At 36.0% G+C, this 21,355-nt stretch overlaps 1 protein-coding gene across 2 annotated transcripts in view; it reads left to right on the top strand.

The window, feature by feature from the left end:
* Window positions 1-21,355, top strand: part of LOC134755911 (lachesin-like) — a 135,410-nt gene that overhangs the window by 83,424 nt on the left and 30,631 nt on the right. Inside the window, exons 3-6 of one of the 2 annotated variants that reach the window (XM_063692592.1) lie at window positions 485-591; window positions 4,624-4,809; window positions 5,194-5,386; window positions 13,550-13,678. In XM_063692592.1, coding sequence (XP_063548662.1) covers window positions 485-591; window positions 4,624-4,809; window positions 5,194-5,386; window positions 13,550-13,678 — 615 coding nt within the window. Of the gene's footprint in view, window positions 1-484; window positions 619-4,623; window positions 4,810-5,193; window positions 5,387-13,549; window positions 13,679-21,355 lie in introns of both variants that reach the window. The other variant, XM_063692591.1, reaches the window with a different exon arrangement.

The raw sequence follows: 21,355 nt of genomic DNA, 5'->3' as shown, positions 1-21,355 counted from the left end.
GACGTTAATGGAGATTACTTTAAAAGCCCCAGTAATTTAGCCTGCATCAATGAGTAGTGATTCAAAAATAGTTTTACTTTAACCACTAACACATAGTTCAACTGAGATACTCGTATTGTGATGGAAGGCCAAAACCGTCAAATATGGAACCCTATACACTGAATAATATGACCGAACATTCTCTTGGATGGTTTTATTCCGAACTAGTTAGTGACCCGCTCCGGCTTCGCTAGGGTTACACAAAACCTTAACAAATTATACACCTAAACCTTCCTTAAGAATCATGCACTCTATTGATATGTGAAAACGCATGAAAATCCGTTCAGTAGTTTTACATACACACCGAGAGACACGCCGGGGGACTTTGTTTTATAAGGTGTAGTGATGCTACTGAAATGCGGTAAATCGACAGATATTTTGTGCATTACTGTATTGATAGTTTTTCTCATAAATAAACTTATGTTTAATTTTCTTTTTGTTTCAGCTCTAGGTCTGGAACCGGACTTCATGTTCCCTCTTGAGAACGTGACGATCGCCCAAGGCCGGGACGCGATGTTCACCTGCGTCGTGAATAACCTAGGCGGTTATAGGGTGAGTGGCGACTCCGCCACTGCCAGGGTGTGTATCAAACCGAATCAGTCCAGCTAGCCACTTGATAGAGGAGCACCTCAGCACCTTTGGTTTGAGATCTATAATAACCTTACTCGCTGTACTTTGGTCAAATTAAAGCATATGATTCATCTAGTTATAGCCCCATCAACGAGTAAAGAAGTGAAATATTTTTAAATTAACGATTAATTCATAAGATTATACAATTTGTGACTTGAAATTGAAATTGATATCATTTATGAAATCCGAGAGGATATTTACGTTTCTTGTCTTCATTAAGGGTAAAAAGACAAATGAAACGCCACTTACCTGTGGTGCTATTTATATGCGCACAAAAGCATAAATATAATTTTTAAATTCCTAAAGCAAAACAATTGTACGTATATTTTAATAATTCTTTTAACAACTATGTTTTAACAACAATGCACGAAATTGGATTTTTTAAATAATTTATTCCACTCGTTGATTGGACTAACATAAATTGGATTTCAATTTTTCACACACTTATTATTCATGTTTACAATTGAATTATGGATCTCGCCAAATAGTATTTTGCACTGACTCCTACACTTCTTGCACAGTTTAGCACACAACCTTCTATGCACTTCTTCAGCACTAAGTAACGTTTGACACCGAACTGTAAATGAGAGAAAACCTTTTTAAGAGAAAGTTACATTCCTCCATTATGACTTAGTCTTTATTTTTCTCACCGGATTATAAAGCTATATTTTGTATTTGTTAACAAATAGAGAAGTAGACAATATTATGTTTATAATAAATGACAAATCTGAAATTACGTAAATTATAAATGAGCTTATGGTTTAAGACAGTGCCTCCCGTTTTCACGAGTAATGTGATTTAGTAACAGAGCTCTCAAAAATAAACAGTCGATAGACGATAAAAGGAAGGAAGAATTCAAAGGAAATATAATGTTATGAAAAATTGCAATAACTTATTCAATTTAGTCAATACATGCGAGAATAAGAAGTTTAATACGATATCCTCAACATTCCTAGAGCAAATTATCTCCATACAACTTTTGTTCCCTGTCGAACGTTACAACCCATTCGCACCACTCTCTAGACCTATCTCTATCCTAGAATAGAGCAACACTTAAACTTTAATTGCACAATAAATTGTAATTTTGTCCGAAATAGCTTAGAGTTAGAACACACAAAGCACCACTTGCACTAGACACTTGACAATTGCACATAGAAGCAACCCAAGAATACAGCAGAAGCAAATTTTAAACTTTCTCAAGTGACAGCGCGACTGCTTCGACTCTTATTCGAAATTTAAAGTTTTGCGATTTAGGATGTTCGATTGGAAAACCATTGTATAAATATTTTACTGGAATGTAAAGAACAATTCTGGGGATATTTTCTCATGGTGCTTCATAGGATTGATATTCAATAACAACAGTAATGAAATAAAGCTCTCAAGTAATAGTCAAATAAGTCAAAGTGAGAGGCAGTTATAAAGTTAAATATTATAGCTTACAACAATACTTTAAAAGAAATCCAGTTGATTCTTAATTTAAAAATAATCGAGTGAGAGAATATTGTTTTCCGGTTGTGACCATAGAATGTCCAGTCGAAGGCACAAATATCGATTCAGACAAATGGCTCAAAAATATGTAAACCCGACTTTATTGTCTAAGGTGTAAGAGCGTACACATATTTTTGAAACTTTGGGAATGTATATATATTTATGCCCTTGACTGTACACGATGCAATTGTTACACTGAATTGTTGGCTCACGGAAACGTTAGTCTTCATTGCACACCAATATCGACTTCAAAAAATAGGAAGTATTTTTAAACAAATGACTATAAGGAGCAATCAGTTTTTTTTGTGATGAGTAAATATAAAAACATTTTAAGCGTCTGCAGTATCCTTGGGTAAATGGGTATCAATTTTACTTGCACCAAATTAAACAAGTTTTGTTGACTAAAGAAAGTTATGGGAGCATGCTATGAATCTCATTGCACTTTTTTTTTGTGTTATTTGATTTAAACTGGACACTTTAAGATAATCTATTAATGCTTTGGGTCCGTGCCCCATCAACTTTACTTTAACTGCAAAAAAAAAGGTTTCCAAACTTTGTTTATCTACGAGATTTACATATTAAAACAAGTCTCACTTAAGCAAATTAAAATGGATATAAACCTCCTTGGTCCCTATTCAATCATTTCCAGAAGCTCTCTCAGACTATCCCAAGTGCCTGTCCTTATTCTCAGAACGGTCGATATTATACATAATAGATTTCTATACTAATAAATGTAGTAGCAAATTTTTTTCTACCAACGAGCCATTAATTCTTTAATGATATGCAATACTAATAATGGATGGAAATTTCAAGTTTTCTTTGCTGATAAAAAAAACGGAAACTGGCATTAGAATTACTATAATGCCATTTATCCAAAAAAGTTTTTTTACAAAGCACCTAGTTCATTCGTCGTTATGAGAATAGGTGCCTAAGCTTTAAAGGGACCATTGAACAGGCTTTGCGATATCGTCAGGAACTCCTCGTATCAATATATATTTGCTCGACTAGCTTCTCCGTAAGTAATTACTACTCACAAGACACCGTCTGGACTTCTATTGAGCTCCCTCGTGCATACAAGGTCGACATGAATATCTTTGTAACTACATCTCTCTAAAGCCATTTGCTTAGAGAACCTCATCAATTTGAGAGTCGATCAAATAATTAAATTACGTCAGGGTTTATCGTCTGTATTATCGTTACAAATTACACAAGGCGATATATTAATCACACTAGTTTAGATATGCACCGCTGGTATGGATGGATTTGGAGTTCCGAAGGTGGTAAAATATTACATTTAGTTCTTTAATTTTTACGAAACAACTAAATACGAGACGTCTATTTAAAAGCAAAATTTCCGTAAATACTAAGTTAATAAGATAATAATAAAAAAATCCAAAATTATGAAAGGAACAAAGACATGTTATTTGGTTGCGTCGTATCAAATCTTGACATTGTGATTTAGACTTCTATATCAACGAATAATCACAATTTCAGGCTGCAGGAAACAATCTTTTAATTCGTTAATTAAACAATTTAAATTAACATTAAATGGGCTCACTGAAATGCACAATGCGATTAAAAGATTGTTAGACTCCGTAATTTGATATTGAATGTAAACATTACAGCATAACGTATGTTGTAATGCTTCTGTTTTCTTTGTCTGTAATATAATAAATAGTTTGTCTAGTTTTAAGCACCCATTAATATTGTGACACAAATTAGTATCTTATGCACAAGCACTTATGATGAAATTGTTTATGATTGATTAAGTATATTAGCGTGTTCAATAGCACCTCTTCCAAGCACTTATTCCTTGCACAATCTTTACTTGTTTCACATTAGTTTAAATTATAATTTTAATAAAATAATAATGGAAAGTTCTTTTGTGAGATAATAAGTTAGCAATCAAAACGGTTTACACGAGCAAAAACATTTTTAATAAAAGTATATTAAAGTTTAAATTACAGTTTAATCCTTTGTAGTAAAAGTTTATAACTAAATGCCATATTTCTGTGGACAATTTGTTCATTTTTTCGCCAAGCGCTATGCAGGAAATTAGCTTCTATTGCGATGTCGACGCTTTTGGTAAAGTGGGTGAACGAGGGGCGTTTTCACAGCGCGCCCGCAGCCTCATAGCGGCCACCAGACGAAAATGTAATTAAAAATTCCGAGAGTATTTTGCGCGGCGCTCGCAACAAGATAGTGCTGGTGCCGGAGGATCGTTGTCGTGACTACCTCTTGGGAACTATTCGCTTGTAATTAGAGTCGTTCCCTCTGAAAGTCTTCATTGCTTGTATTTTTATTGCGGCTAAAGCCTTGGCTTACTAATGAAAACTGAAATAAAACGGAAACGTGGCATTCATTGACTGTTACTTCCACATGAAGTTACGAGTGATTACATCCTTTTTTTTATTTATGCATTCCATGGTTACATTTGGATTTCTGGCTGGCATTTTGGCGGATCAGGTCGCATGGATAAAGGCGGATACAAAGGCAATTCTAGCGATTCACGAGCATGTGATTACAAACAATGCACGATTAAGTGTCACGCATAATGATTACAATACGTGGACACTTAATATAAGAGGCGTTAAACGAGAAGACAGAGGACAATATATGTGCCAAGTAAACACAGATCCCATGAAAATGCAGGTAATAAAACCATCTAAATATATGTTTTTGTTCATTTCACCTTATATAGAGGGTGATTTATGAGACGTGAGCAGGACATGCTCAGAAAATTTTAGTGAAATCGTTCACCATCATATTTAGGTAAAACAACTACACCTTTTCCCTTTTTTAAAACTTTTTGAACACTAAAAAACGTTAACATACCAGTACGATAATACTACTTACGATCTACTGAATGCGTAGTTGAGCCGGCTGACGTCTCCTGAATTAACCTATATTATTTTAAAGCAATCAAATTTGGGGCCAAATTTATTTTACTAAAAGACTACACTTGCTAAATTATTTCATTGTATGTATATTATTACTCTACTTTCTGTTCACCCCTAAAATGTTTCTGTTATATAGACAGCATTTCTGGAGGTGGTAATACCACCGGACATAATCTATGAAGAGACGTCGGGTGACATGATGGTGCCCGAAGGCGGATCGGCTAAGCTTGTCTGCAAGGCCAGAGGCTTCCCGCCGCCGAAGATTCTTTGGCGCAGGGAGGATGGCGGAGACATAATTTCCAGAGGAGGACCACAGGGGAAGACAAAAGGTAAATTAGTTAGCATTTATTGATGATGTTTTTTTTCGTATTCCTATAGAGCGATTAATTATATATGCCTATATGAATTCGCCATATTTTATATAGATCGTGTAAATATTTAGAATAGGGCATTTTCACTATGTGCCTGCCTGATATCCTCACGTGAAATTGCATGGAGTAATGCGTTTACACAGGAAAATGCTTGGCTAACGAGTATTACGTACGTCACGATAACTGTGTATGTGAAGACTGCCGTAAAATGCAGTGTGGTCGTCTATTTCAAATCGCAATATTGCTTTCAGTTATCGCCCACACCGTTATTGAAAGACGCAGGAATAAACACGTCACTACCTATATGGTCCGTCAAGTTTAGTTAAAGTCAGTCCTAGGGAATTCAAAACCGAATTTTAATTATATGGAAAAATCGGTTAATAACCGAATATTCACCGAATTTTAATACAACTATAAAACCGGTTTTGCATTCCCTAGTCAGTCCTTAAGGGCAAAAACAAGAAAATATTGTAATAAGTAGAACAAGTAAATGGTCGTTATATAAAGATGGCTCGCTTCGCTCAAATTAGCCGCGTTTCACGTGCTCGAAGTGTTTGCCGGCCATATCCATTAAATTTAACGAAGCGTGCGCCCAACGTTTCTATTTACTAAAACTGCAAATATTGAGTTATTTGAGTTCTCTGCTCCCTTCAATAACGATTGAACCCTCTGTAAGTGTTTCGTTTCTTTTCTTATCACGTGTTCGTATTCATTATTATGTAGATATTGTACCGTGACCAAAACCACCCACTCATTTAACAATTCAATAAATCTAGGAATTTATATCCAAGAAATGTTTTAATACCTATACGTCACGTATAAGTATAAGTGACGTTTTCAACCAAAAGGTACCACATTGTCGGCTGTCGATAAGGTTGATTTCAAATTGAATATATATGGAAATGGCGCCTTATTGACAACCGACAATAAGTACCGTTTTGGTTGAAAATGGCACATTTGTCTAACAAGTTTAAATAAATAATGGACAATCTTACACAAATCGACCAAGTCCCACAGTAAGCTCAATAAGGCTTGTGTTGTGGATATTAGACGCTGGCATATAAATACATAAATATTAGAAAGATACTTTTAGTTTTTGTCACTCTTACAAAAATAATTATTATTATTCAGTAGGTTCTCTGTTTTTACCCGACTTAGAGGGGAAGCAGTTAGCTTTTAGCATTCCATGATTGTAATGTACCTAATAGTAGTGTATATTGGTATAATATTTATGACGTGTATTCCATCGTAACGTCAACATTACTGACCCGATTCTGGTGTCAAACGACACGTTTTTATAACGGAAGCGTACAAACGTTTTTTTGCCAACATATTCAAAACCGTAGCCGGTCAAAATTCTTCAAACGATTGGACAATATTGACACTGCTAAGCAAGGCTGCTCCCACGCTACTTCACATATTCGACCTAGAAGCTTCTCGCATTATATTACACCGCCCGACCCATTTTTATTAATGGCAAGAGGCCCAAATAAATCACAGCTTAAAATATTCACTATTGAATCTTAGTGGTAAATCGCGGCACAGCGTCTCGTGAATTCCTATTACCATTCAACGCCCTTTCTAATCCCACCGGATTACCACTAGACGGCCCGGGAATAATTACTTACTTCCCTCCACATTCGGCCGAGAGACCTAAAAGGGTTATTGAATTGACAAATTAAACAACGTAGTCATTTGTATTGCTAAATTTTATTGTCTCTGTTTTCACAATTAAAACAATATTCGCGCGCATTTTGACTGTTTGGTCGGCACTTTACGCGATTTGTTTGTTTACAAAAATGTAGGTTATCACTGCTATTTTCTTCGCATTGTTAAAATAGTAACGGATAATTAAAAGGAATGCTAGGATTCTAGAACTACGAGCCCAACTAATTAAAATAATCAACGTACAAACATATGAAACTCACCTTCTTCTCACCTGATGATCTCATCGGAAGATCAGCGCTGGAAGCCACCAGCAACATGCTGAGATGAGGCCATTTCGTAGCACTTCAATTTTATTTTATGTTTTCTTTTATATTATGTAATGTTTGTTTGTGCTTACGAATAAAATTTTATTTTATTCTGTTCTATTATATTCTAAACATATTGCACAAATGTATTAAAATGTAGAAATAAATAATTATTAGGTACCTACTTACATAGCGGTCCAGTTTGTGTTATGATTTTTTATATACTATGAAAACATGACCAAAAGGCGTACCTATTTATATGTTGAAGCAATCGTAAACTAGTGTCAAGGTGATTAATCAGTTGGTCCCACTTAACCCTCTGTTCAAGCCTTCCATCAGTCAATTCATTAAACGAAACATAGCGCCATCCATAATGACTTTCACGACGAAGCGAGCGCTCCATACAAACCTGTTAAGATAAAGTGCACTACGTCAATTCATCTTTACTTCCACAATTCATCTTTGCTCAATGAGTTACCGCTATTCATTCCCTCATCAAATTAACAAACCGATCGCTCATCAAAAATCGAAACTTTCTAAATAATTGAAAAGGTATTAAGGTAAAACCTCGCCCTAACCTATTCCAAATTAACCGGCATCAATAACAATCATCAATTTGACTGAAGAAGTCTAATTAAAGAAGCCGTTACAAGTTACCTCCATAAATCTGAAGTGAAACAATACAGGCTATCCATTACGTAGGCGATGTTTCTTCAGAGAATATTCCAATGAGGAAAGTTCGAGGACCCGAGACTCGAGAAATATAGTTTTTCAATGATGGCGCCGGGCATTTTCAAATTTGTTACAGTAAACTTATAGGAAACTTCCTATTAATAAATCAGTTTGGAGGAAAAATATTATCTGGGAATACTTCACCAAGACTGTAAAGTTTATAGGTTTTCAATATTGTTTTACATAAACTGGATAATTTACATTGCCGCTGTAGCTATAGCAATTTATGTGTGAACCAGTTTTACTGTAGTTTTTTTTGTTGTTTAAAAGCCAATGCAGAAAAGTGATAAGAGGTAGACTAACCTTTATTACTTAAATAGTATATCATTGAACATCATCATAAATTTATAAAATCGAAATGAGCAAGACTAACTTAACATCCTTCGCTTCGCTTGATAATTATTCCCTCGTTGACAAAAAATAATACAAAGACACCTTTCACGAATCCTCGGCGAATAATAAGCGGAATATAACAATAATGAGGACAGTAAACAGTGGTGCCCAACAAAGGGGTATTATTCAAAATCTGCCCTTTATTGTTTCTCATAAAACATGTTCTGGTGGAAACGGCGGCGTGTCGCGTGCCTATTTGTTTCATGTTGTACAGCAAATTATGCAGATAAGCGAATGAATGGCGGGAACTTACTCCGAGACTGATGCAAATTAACTCCAGCATCCTTCTATTTGACAATTTAATCTCTGCAGAGCTTTGAGCCGATATTTAGAATATCTCTTATTAGATATATTTTGACAGCAATATCACAAAAATATTTTTATATTACCTAATGGTACGTATATTTGTACGATTGAAAAGACCGACTGATCGACCTTATCGATGACACCTATCTTATTGTAAATATCCTGTTTCCCGAATATGGGTGCCAATAACAACTGCCTTAAGTGAACTTTACATATAAAAAAAATATCACAGCTATCCAATCCAAACACGCGCATTCTCGGTTTGACAAAGTGCAAAAAAGCTCTAAATACAACGAATCGTTAGAATGTTACGTATTTATTTATGGGATACCATAAATAGTGATATTTACCTGTAATGTATTTGTTCACTGATTACATAGGTAGTAAGTCCTTTCGCTAACAAATTATAAGTTATTATTATGACATTGTATCTATCTCACAAAGTACATCAACCTCGAAATTCTTGCTACAAATTTTCCAGTTACATTGTACTTGTTCCTTCAATCGTCCTAATAATGATTAGCAACTTCAGGCGACACGTTTCAAGTTCTTAATTAAAATGATAACTTGAAAACAAGGCGCTGTGGGAAAATATTGCTCTTTCATTTAATTCGAGGACTCTTCTCGAAAGTACCGTACCGGCCCATGGACTTTGGTTAACTTAACGTAGACTTTGAAAACTTTGCGACCTGTATGGGGGTAAATATTTTAATAATTAAAGCGGATTATGCATATCTAATTAAAACAGCGATGATGGAAATTTAAATCCCAGTAAAACTTTGAACTGGAACACTGATTCCGGGCACGAACTGTTTAATATCTAGTGGTAATTATCAACTGGGTTTTTAGGCACTTGTCCCACCATCGTCGATGAGCGAGAAGCGATTAGAGCTATTAAATGATAAACAGTTGGCCCTCAGCGAGAAACGAGTGTGTAGTTCCGATAGTTTTGTCGCTGGGCTATAAGCGAATGTTCAATTGTAACAACATGTACTACTTGTTCCACTCGCTCGGGCGGGACGCGGGACGGCTACCTACATAAACTATTATGGGCTTAGCACAAAACGGATAGAGCTAAATGGATAAATTATACAGAAATTCAGCTCTGAAAATTATACACACTAAAAATTTCAACTGAAGTGCGGGCTAACGTATGAGCAAGTGGCGATAGTTGATAACTGCACGACCGCAAGGGAGGTGATTTTATTTATTTATTATATATACGCTCAGAGATCAATGTCCTAGTAAATGCATAACAAAAGTGTGCACTCGGATCCGCTCCGTGCAGTTAAATGACCGCTCCGCTGGCTGAGCGAGTACCGTTGAGCGAGTTTTATCTTCGCTGCGACAAACTAGTGAAAAGAGAGTTCTCACCGGCAGTGTGAACAGCCAGCGATCAACTTTTAATATTTGTGTCTCTTTTACTGGCACCTTGATTTGGATCTTGGTGTTTTGTTCGTTTCTTGTGATAGAAAATAGTCGATAGCTAGTCGCTTCCTCGCCGGTGGTGGGACAGTCTTTTTTAATTTTGCGTTTCTAGTATGGTTTGGTGCTAGGTAACTAATATCACGTTTGTGGTTTAATTGTATAAATTGACCAACAAAGACAGCAAATAAAACTCACTGTGGCATCAATACGGCGGTCAGCCTGAGTTGATATGTCAACAAACCTTTATTCAACTCGGAAGATAATGCAAAATCTGGAGCCGCTTTGAACTTTAAAAACCCAATTTAATTTGATAATATAAAACTGTAATAGATGTCATATATTAAAGAAAAAGTGAAGAAATATTTAATAAAATAATTTGATTTGTTCCCAAACTTGTTGATAATATAAGTTGACATTATTAGCAGTTAGTAGTTGTATAAAAAACATCTTGCAAAGCAGTTAAATATTAATAAAAAATACTTAAAATATAATTTCGAAGTTCGTTAGTTTCCGAACGCTTCCTGTGCTGTCTCAAGAAAGTTTGTAAGTCTATGGCAAAACCACTAGGGTCCTGCGGCTCGAGCGTCACTTGACTTATGACACATCGACAGGGCAAGTTTATTCAACGGCCCGCCTTTAAGGAGACTTGCGGAGTCGTGGAGTCGCGCACTCGAGAAACTTTCGCGTTCGATCGGGGTAAATTATTTGCATTAATGTTCAGATATCTGGCGATAATTGAGTCTCAGCTTTATTAACTTTTGAATGTAATAGATTTAATTGATTTAATGTTTCATTTGGTACCCGCTTTACTATAATACTGAACTAATATAATTGGAATTAAGGCCATACTGTTAGAAGTATTAGAACAAATTAAATTATTTGCAGAAAATACATTAATTTGTTTTTATTTAAAGTAGAAACACTACTATATAAATTATTACCTGAAATAAATGTCATATACTAAGAAAAAGTGACCAAGGCCTCCAGTGCCCCAGGCTGGAATCGAACCAGCGTCCTCTGCTATCGCGGCAGGTGCCTGTGCCATTCGGCCACTGGGCCACAGCGGCATAGGTCGATCCGATTTTCCAAGTATATACACTTGTTACTGAAGGCTAAGGCGCCCCCTGACCTTTAATTTGTTCTAATACTTCTAACAGTATTGATTGGCAGCGCCATCTCTCTCGCTAGCTCGGAATCACATGGATGATTCAGTTAGAAGGTCGAACCATACTGTTCTACCTTAGGGATGGCCAGGGGGCGCCTGTAATGTACTAGTCTCTATTTATATACGAGTATGTCGTTCTTGATCTCTATCTCTGTTGGTCGTTACCGATATTTTCGGAGAAAGTTTTTGTCCAACAGTCAACGTAGTTTCGCTGATGTTATGATATTTCTGCCTTATTTTTACCTGTTCATTTGTCAGAGTTCATATTTGAAGGGTACACAGAAATAACATGTCTAGTCACTTTTTTGGGAAAATAAGATTTTCATCTCAAAATATAGAGTATTTAATGAACTTATTACTTATATGTTTTGTTACCACCGCATAATATATTTAACACAACTTTTCTTTACTTTAAAAAATCCTAGTCACGGAATTATCATACTCAAAATGTTACTAAAGTGACTAGACAGGTTCAATCGGGTTTATGTTCAAACACTACAGCTTTACTAATTAACTTCCAATCGCGAAATAATATAAACACGTGAGCACTCCATACCTGGCGCTGTGACCGCATTGTTTGCTAACGAACCGTCGAGAGACCGCTCTAGAGCTCTACACTTTTAACCATCAGCTCCCCTCACCTTCGGAAAATATTGCCCCTGTTTTTTATCCTCTTGTTTGAATAATGACTGTAAACGTACTTCTCTAAGGTGTTAGGAAAACAGCTCGAGTTCAAACCGCTAACGGCATTTGTTTACGAAGCCCGTCAACTTCTGGATGAAATGTTTTCCAACACTCAGTGCAAAATGTAAAGTAAGCACTACCGAATAACCAATAGTGCGCGAATGTTAGTTGAAGACGCTAGAGTTAAGCGGTGTGCACATACTTGAGCTACAAGCTACGAAAACTCGAGTAAGTTCTTACTTACTCCTTATCAACAATACAAATCTAATCCTACCATACCTTAGCGAAGCCCTTAAGTACTTGATAGTGATTATCAAGTTACGAGTAACTGCAGAGCTCACGGTCTTGGGTTTAAATCACGGTATTTTATGTAAAATTAGAACATGTGTAAATTAAGTAGAAAAGTAAGTGCCATGGAGATAACAATCAACCTCCTTAATAATGGCATACGCTTCATCTATGGCCTTTGTAAATATGGTCATGTGTCCTATTATCGCCGTCAGCTCAATTGGCTTTCCATTCGTTCCCTCCCCTTCTTATTCTTTGCACATTATTTTCTATCTTGTACGAGCCTTCTGCTCCAGGATATCTCAAAAGTAAATTTAATTTTGATGCCCTTTCAATCCTTCCTCACCGTACCGGTTTTATGTCTGATTCTTTCACCGTTCAGGCAATCCGTCTCTGGAATGCATTCCCCGTCCCCATTAAAACAAGCCCCAAGCAAATTAGTTTTCAAGCGGACGTCTAGTGTCCATCATCCCATATATGTATATATTAGTATATTTATTTATATAATATATATGTATGTTTATGTAAGTATTATATATTATACAATGTTTGCCTTTGTAATGTATTTGTCAATTGTCTTTAACTACTGGATTGTTCGTTTCTCCTTGCAACATCTTTTAGTGTTTCTGTTTGGCCCCATGGTTGACTGGTACAGAATGCCTTTTGGCATTAAGTCCGCCATTTGTGCATAATTGTATATCTTTGTGCAATAAAGTTTAAACAAATAAATAAATAAAAATAAAACAATTTGTTGAGCCCTTTCCCAAAGACAATAAAAGTGGCATATTTTTTTTTACCAGATAATTAGTAGGCCATTAAATTCCCAAAATCCTACAAAATTATTAATAACGTGTTAAACATTTTTAATAACGTATTATAAAACTGATGTTTCTTAAGACAAGGGAACAATAAATAGTTTTTATTAAATATTTTGATTTTGACTGTAATCAGAATCACACTACAGCCACGTATTCACCATTAGTAAATATTTTTGTTTAGAAACACGGTTTATAAACCATGTTTCACAGAAAATGTATGGTACCCATTACGAGACATTGTTTATAAACCTTGTTTCTTAACAAAAAAAAATATAGTGAATAAGTACGTGGCTTACGACATATAAAAGATGATCGGGTATTTCTTGTTTCACAGTGACTTCTCTGGAGGGCGACATAGTGAACCTGACAAAAGTGACGCGTTCCGAAATGGGCGCGTATCTGTGCATAGCGGCCAACGGCGTGCCGCCTTCCGTGAGCAAAAGGATAATGCTACACGTACATTGTAAGTATCTCTATCTGTGGAAACTTGTAATTGGCTCACCGTTTCTATGTAATCTATGTTATGTTATTACCCAACTTGTTACTCTAGCTGTAAGCTTTCCTAATAAATAAATAAATTTAAATAAATAAATAATATTAAAGCGTCATTGAGCGTGTAGCAACTACGTGTGCTATACCGTGGCCTGTAGCAGTATTATTGAGCTATGGTTTTGATTATACCGAAAGGTGATTTCGTGACGCACAAGCAATTCATAGAGCCCATGCTCAAGAAGCCATAAATATTAGGTTGTTATAAATGTCATGTTATAAATATTAGGTACTAGCTTTTGCCCACGTAATTTAGATAGGTTATTCTTTATCCAATCTGCTTTTTATTGATTCCCTATACAAACTTCCACCCCCTTTTCGCCCGCTAAAGGGATGGCCAATTGGTCAATATTTAATGCATAAACATTCTTTGTTTCTTACGAAAGGTTATAATAATCGGCCAAGAGCATGTCGGGCCGTGCTCAGTGTAGGGTTTCGTAGTTACCATTCTGTCAAAATAGGCTAAACGGGAGCTATTAGTAAGTATCATGTACATTACAAGCATAAGGGGCTCCTTTGCAGCGCGTTGTACGTCTTTTTACAAAGAAAAAAAGATTTTTTGCAATTACTCAAAAACGACTGGACTGATCATGTCCGCTATAGTTTTCATTGAAAGTATTTATTAGGCTTTTGTTTCACGATCTTTTCTATATTTTTTGGACCCCTGGTTCAGAAGTTAGAGGGGTGGGGGGACACATTTTTTTTCGGAGCGATTATTTCTGAAATTATTAACCATATCCAAACATGGTTTTTGGAGACCCTTATTCGTTTTGAAAGACCTATCCCACGACATCCCACACTATAGGGACAAAGCAAAAAAAATGGGGTAACCAAAAATTTTTTTTTTAGTTTATATTTTACCGTTCTATCGCAATGCATGATTTATGTATCCATGCCAAATTGCAGCTAACTAGCGTTTCTAGCACTAACGATCACGATGCAAAGCCTCGGACAGACAGACAGACAGACATGGCGAGACTATAAGGGTTTAGGTGACTATGAAACCCTAAAACAGGACATAATTATATTACATAAGGGATCCCTTTTGTTAGCAGAATAGTTATACTGATTTAAACTAACACGATTTTCACTCATAATTTAAAACTAATACGGGACTTAATCGCGTACAAACTTACGTTTATTTATGGCCTGACGTTTCGAACGTGACGTTACGTTCCTGATCACAGGCAGACTGGCGAGGAATTGTATCAACATCTTCTTGCCGCGCGGGTTTGTACGCGATTAAGTCCCGTATTAGTTTTAAATTATGAGCAGAATAGTTGATCAGCCATTAACTCAAAATTTAAATAGAAAATGTTAACCTACTAAATTAATTCGCCTATAGATAAAGGATAACGTGGTAAAATACGGGTACCAAAATGCGTATTGCGTACTGACACTTATCGAGCTATCACAGAAGCTAATTTATAACCAGGAGCTATTCAATGCTCGGTTAGTCTTGAACGACCAGACACGTAAGCAATTGGGAGATTTTCGTGTTATCACGTATCATCTGGGAAGCGTGGCTTGCATCAGAAATTGTTGCGTTCGGGTGGCTCCGGCATCGTTCGGGTGAGTCCGACTCTGGTTGTAGTCAACCACTGATTTCTAAGCATCGCGGAGTTGCGATGACAAAATAACTGTGGAAAATGACTTTACTTGAATTTAATTAACTTGGGAATTTATATGTATATTCTAAGTGTTGTGTATTAAAGTATCACAACTAAAATTAAGGTGATGCGTTGTTTTTTAACCAATAAAAACCCCTCGTCATTGAATTCAACTAAACTGTAACAATCAGCAATTGACTACAATTTACGGGGCATTTAATAAATAACTTACGCCGCACTCCACTCAGTGAACGCCTAATAAATAGGTACACGTGCGTAGTGCTCGCTTGATATTCCGCACGCATGTACCGAACCCCACTAATTGATCCCCACTGAAGATAGGGCCTAATTTGCGTGAGTGCCCATCGCGAGCATCGGAGATAGGATCGTCGGTATCACGCCGCCCATCGCCCATCCATCGTGAGCAGGGCCGTGTGAGTTGAAATTTGTTATCATTAAAGGGCTAAACTATTTATTTTTTGCATTGACGGTAGACTAACAAAAGAAACAGTTTTTTCATTTTATTTTTTTACGAAACAAGTTTTTAATCTGTTAATAATGATTTTCCTGTAACATTGAGACTTTTTTTTGGAGCTCGAACAAGCATACTGTGGTATTTATAGCTCATTGGTAAGGTACACAAAGACGCATGCACAGATGAACAACAAAACTGTATAAAACTATGTTGTATTGATTCCGTTTACCTACCTACCTATAGTAGGGAGTAAAGATAAACTTTCAAACAAAGCTGTTTCTCAGAGTAGGTACTTATACCGCTAATTTCTATTAGCAAAGTGCGTGCTGCGTGGGACCAAATTTCTATGAGCAAAGTAATGAAAACGCTAACCGTGAAAAGTATTTAACGTATTTGTGCGGATGTCAATTGTCCAATAACTTAAGTGGCCCATACCTGTCACGTTTCTTAAGTATTTTTCTTAGTATCCATCTTCGATGTTCCAGTAAATATAATTAAATTGCATGTGCCCTATCAAAATATTCTAAAGAGCCGCTACGCGATCGATGCTACAGCGTAGCACTAAACCGTAGCAAGTGCTACGTTAAATTATAGAGGCTTAAATTACTTTCGCTACGTCCCGTTTTATGGCGTCGACGCGTTATAAATCCACGGCGACTAAAACATGTGCGTTTGACATATGACTACGGCCATTCTGAACCACCAACTTAAATAAGACATATGAGAGCACTTATCGTGTTGACAAAAAGTTTATTATCGCTTGACCCACACGACGAATAAGCTAGTGGATCTGTACGTGTTTACATATAAATAGTGTCCAATCAGACGAGTGTTTACACCGGGACTGCCAATAACAGAATGCAAATATAGCGCGAACAACCGCGCTCGAGTGTCCGGCTGGCTAGTAAAACTTTTATACTAAAATCTAGAGCCGGCTGGAATTCATAATTGAGATTTTTAGATTTGTATATCTTGTGGATTTACTGGCATTTTAGAAAACAATACGTATTATTTTCAAGTCGCATAAAAGGTACAGGTACTTTTGGTACTATAAAATGCTAATCTATACACTGGGTCAATATTATTTTCGTTGTCTTGTTTTTTGTCACCAAAAGATGTGACGGGGGAGCTTTTCGTATGGGGAGAAATTTAGTTTTAATTTTTCTCAAGAGAATTATAATCTGCAGCTAGAAAGACATGAAACAGCACTCAACTTTTTTTATTTATTTGATAAAAGTCAAAAATAGAAGCGTGACAGAGTGGTCAGAAATAAATCAACGAAAATAATTTTGACCCTACAGTTGGCCACATCATTTGTTGATAACTAATGTTAGTTTATTTTGTTTCCACTAATTTGTGTGAAGTTACACAAAGGTCACCGTAATTTTTATGACTAAAAGCACAGTTATACTCTCACAACTAAGTGGATATTCTATGACGACAGATAATGTAACGACTTGAAGCAAACCCAGAACACTTCATAGGAAACGCAATTTCAAGTGAACAAACAAACTACTGCTGGAACCCTTCCACTCAGTTTAATTACTTCACAAAGAATGCGTCGCCTTGCCTCGATGAGGAGACAAAATTAACGCTCTCAAATATTTAATTTAAATTTCCTCGCCCGAAACGAATAATAACAGGGAGAACTCACAGACCTGAATTTTTATTGCCATTGCTTATCAAGCAATTGTCTCTGGCGAACCAGTAGGTGTACAGAGCTTTCAGCTCGACATCTCATTAAATAAAGTGTACAAAAACGAGCTTATAGACGCAAAAGCATCACTAGACTAAGGGTCGGTTGCACCAAACTGTTTGTAATCGTTAGAATTCACAAAATTTTATTGTATGGAAATTTTCATATTAAAACGCCGCGGCGCGCCGGGTGACGTTGATCAGTCTGTCAAGTGTGGATGGTGCAACTGGCACTAAAAGTGTTCCAAGTAATACCTAGAGATCCATACGCGCAGGACTCATTCTAGATAACGTGATATCTCTGATAGTGATAACCCATAGTTATTATGTAAATCAAAGAAATGACCGTCGGGCTAGACTAGATCAGCCCCAGTATGTCAAGATTTACATAAAAAAAAAACAATTATTGTTTACATAATATTGGCATCACATGTTGATAAAATACACTGAGAACATTACACATCTAGTATTGATACGTTACGTTACTACGCATTTCAATAGTGTACTTTTGCCTTTATTCTGGTCTATTTGAGACGAATGATCTATAGATATTTATGTAATATTATTTCAAACTCATCTGCTGCAACAGTAATATTACCCTTGAGCTGACATTTGGATTACGACTGCAGCAGCGCGCAGCGTTACTATTTCGATGTTACTACTGCGGCGTTGATGCGGACGGTGTGGCTACATCTTATATATCTTAGTTTATAAATTTATAAATTTGCAGCTTATATATTGCAGTTTGGCCAAAGTGATTTTGTTTAATTTGATATACGCACCTAAAATCTACTGTTCCTTTCCAAGCTATAAGATTTCATGTATCTGGTAGTTATATAAAAATATTTTAAAATCCATTAACACGAATATTCCATGTAAATGCACTGTCCCAAATATTGCCACAAGGTGTCAATTACCTAAAGTTTATAAACTGTTGAAATTAGACTCTCAAATAATAGGGCCTTTACAGTATGTCATTTTCAAGATGTACTTTTGCGTGAGTAGTTTGGATTTTAAAACACTATCCAAATAACTTTATCATACATGTTATTTCTTTCTATGTCGTTTAACTGTTGTCGGAGTGAACGTGGCCTCGACGATGATGTACACGACACGGCTGATCTTCCTTTTCAGTCATTTTAATTTGGGTTCCTGCTTTTGCAATAAATGTTATGTGTTTGCTCTTTCACATCATTACAGTACATTGAACAAACAAGACAATTAATTGAACCGCATAAATGTATTACTTAAATATTTATTACAAAAGAAAAGTGACACAATCTAAAAATGCAGATTTTTTTTATATTAATTTAAAGTATTTAAACTAAAACGATTTTCACGAATATTTTATAAAACTGAATCGGGACTTATGTCAACCCCAGTTGACAGCAAAAAAGCGGTAATTTTAAAAATATGTTTATGTCAATGCCATCTACCGAAACATTATGATATTTTTTAGAGAAAGTAAGCAAAGCAAAAAGTTTGGTTATTATCTTTAAAATAGTTATATTTAAGGCCTAGCTAAAATATGCACTTATTAGATAAGGATATTGTTTTACGCTAACTAAATAGATCACCCTCATCTGAAAGATAAAATATCCTAGTAGGGTCCTAGTGGGGTATTAATGTTTCAAGTGGAGTATATACCTATACAAATCGCCGAAACACTCGAAATGAACCAGCAAGTTTAATTTAAAAAAATGCATGTTTTTATCTTTCGAGGCAAAAGTAAAGTAAAAACCTTTCTAAATTGTGGCTGAGCACGAAGTTTCACAGAAAAGGCAAGAGTGATGCAATTCATTTGTAACAAGTGCTTCGTAATGCGACGAGTATCTTTCACTTGTCTCACTGGCGCTGACAGAAGGTAAATCGAGTATACTCGAGTATATACAAACAAATAAAACGGCACAAATCGCAATCATTTACGAAATGGCAATTAAATCTCATTCTTTCATCAATGAGAGCGCATCTTTCTCATTCTTATTAATTTGGTGCGAGCGATATGCCTTGCGTTCAGTGAGGAAATAAGATCAAATCGTTATTTCTTGCAGTATCTTAGCTTTACAGACTTTTATGACCAGGTCATATAATTTCACAATTGATAAGAAAAGTGACTAGACGGCCAAAACAACCTAATAAAAAGTGACAGAGATTGAATTTGGTTTTAAGTTCTTTTTCGTATTGCGGACAGAGATTCCGAGAATTACAAAAACAGGATACCTACCTGGACGAAGAAATCGCGATCCAGAGGCGTGTGCGCCGCCCCGCGCCGCCCCGCTAATCAAACTGTCACTTCAAGAATTCCGCGCGAAATCCTTCCCCAGAAAACTTCCTACAACTTTTGATTGCTGCCGAGGATTCTTATACATATTAAAGCTCCGATACTGCTTAATCACTGACACTAATCCACAGCCGTATAGCTCGCTGGAGGAGCTTCGCAGTATCAATTACATTAACATCTCTACGAGACATTATTCCGCTTTGTTTAATAAGCAAAAGGCTGCCGTTATTTAAGTTATTAATTAGCACAAAAATTCCGATCGTTCAGATTTTGTTCGCTAAATTGGCCACTTAAACTCGTAAAAGCCGTCCAAAGGAACTTAACGACGGTCAAAGAGCATAACCGCAAATAAGCTCCGATCTGGAGGCGGAAGAAAATTCCGTTTTCCTTAATTTACCCCCACAGCGGACTTTTGTGAATGTTTTTTGTAAGTACGTTTGTTTACAGTTTGTGAAATAATCCGTTCTCTTTCGAGAGCAACGTTTTTCTTTTGTCGGCATTTAGCGACGCTTTCTTTGATCATGCCAACTTTTAAACTTGAATTGCTACTAAAGATCGTACAAGTTTAAGAAAACTTTTATTGTAATTTGTCAAACTATTTCCGCGTTGTTGCTATTTCTTGTTTTTTTTTTATTTGATAAATTCAAAAACCCACGGCATAGGCATAGGCACGTTTTATTTACCCATAGTAACTAATAGACACTTAATTTAATTTAAGCGGAGCGGTTGCGGAGTTTCAATTCAAGGGGCAAGTATACATTGTATTTTTTCAAAAAATTGAAATGGAGAATGCATTTTGAGGTGAAGTTTAATAAATATTGATATAATCGGCCATAAATTATGACCCATAATTAGAGAAACAAAACCAGTAATGCACCGGTAATCGTCACCAACATAATTTTAATTGCGAGCAGCCAGTAACTTAGTTCGGTTTGCTTAGCAAATACAAGTAGCAGTGAGTAGCTGGATAATATTCAGAGTCAACATCTGACAGTTGCGGAGTTTTAGCGCCAAAGTGGTGGAACGCGGGTAGTTTGGATATAGCAAACATTGCTAGCGGCTAATGTGATGTGCTTGCCGTGCTGGTTTCTATTGACGCCTTTTGGTTTCAGTGCTTGTTTCCCTAAATCTACGTATGTACAATATTATAATTATAATTTATAAATAAAATACATAGCAGCACCAGCAGAACTGTATTTACTGTATGTATTAGGATTATATTATTATACAATTCCTATGCAGTAAAAACAAGTCAAATTAGTGAGCAACTCAAACGCGTCTGTGGACTGCAGATTCGTTAGTAGTTTGTTGTCGAAATTGGGCGCGACGAGTGAGTTACTCGATCGGCTTTCGGGAATTTCGTCAGCCTTATTTTATATTTTATGGTTTTATTTATTAACTTTTGGATTATTTTTATGCAATAATCAAATATTTTTTTAACACAAACACAGCTACATTCGCACACACACAACTTATTCTGAAAAGTAGATACACACAGCTGCAAAAGTTTTAGCTCGCTGTTCATATAAA

This window comes from Cydia strobilella, chromosome 3, assembly GCF_947568885.1.
Source record: "Cydia strobilella chromosome 3, ilCydStro3.1, whole genome shotgun sequence".
Classification (NCBI taxonomy): domain Eukaryota; kingdom Metazoa; phylum Arthropoda; class Insecta; order Lepidoptera; family Tortricidae; genus Cydia; species Cydia strobilella.
Note: the sequence above shows the minus strand (reverse complement) of the source record. Positions and strands in the feature narration are given on the sequence as shown.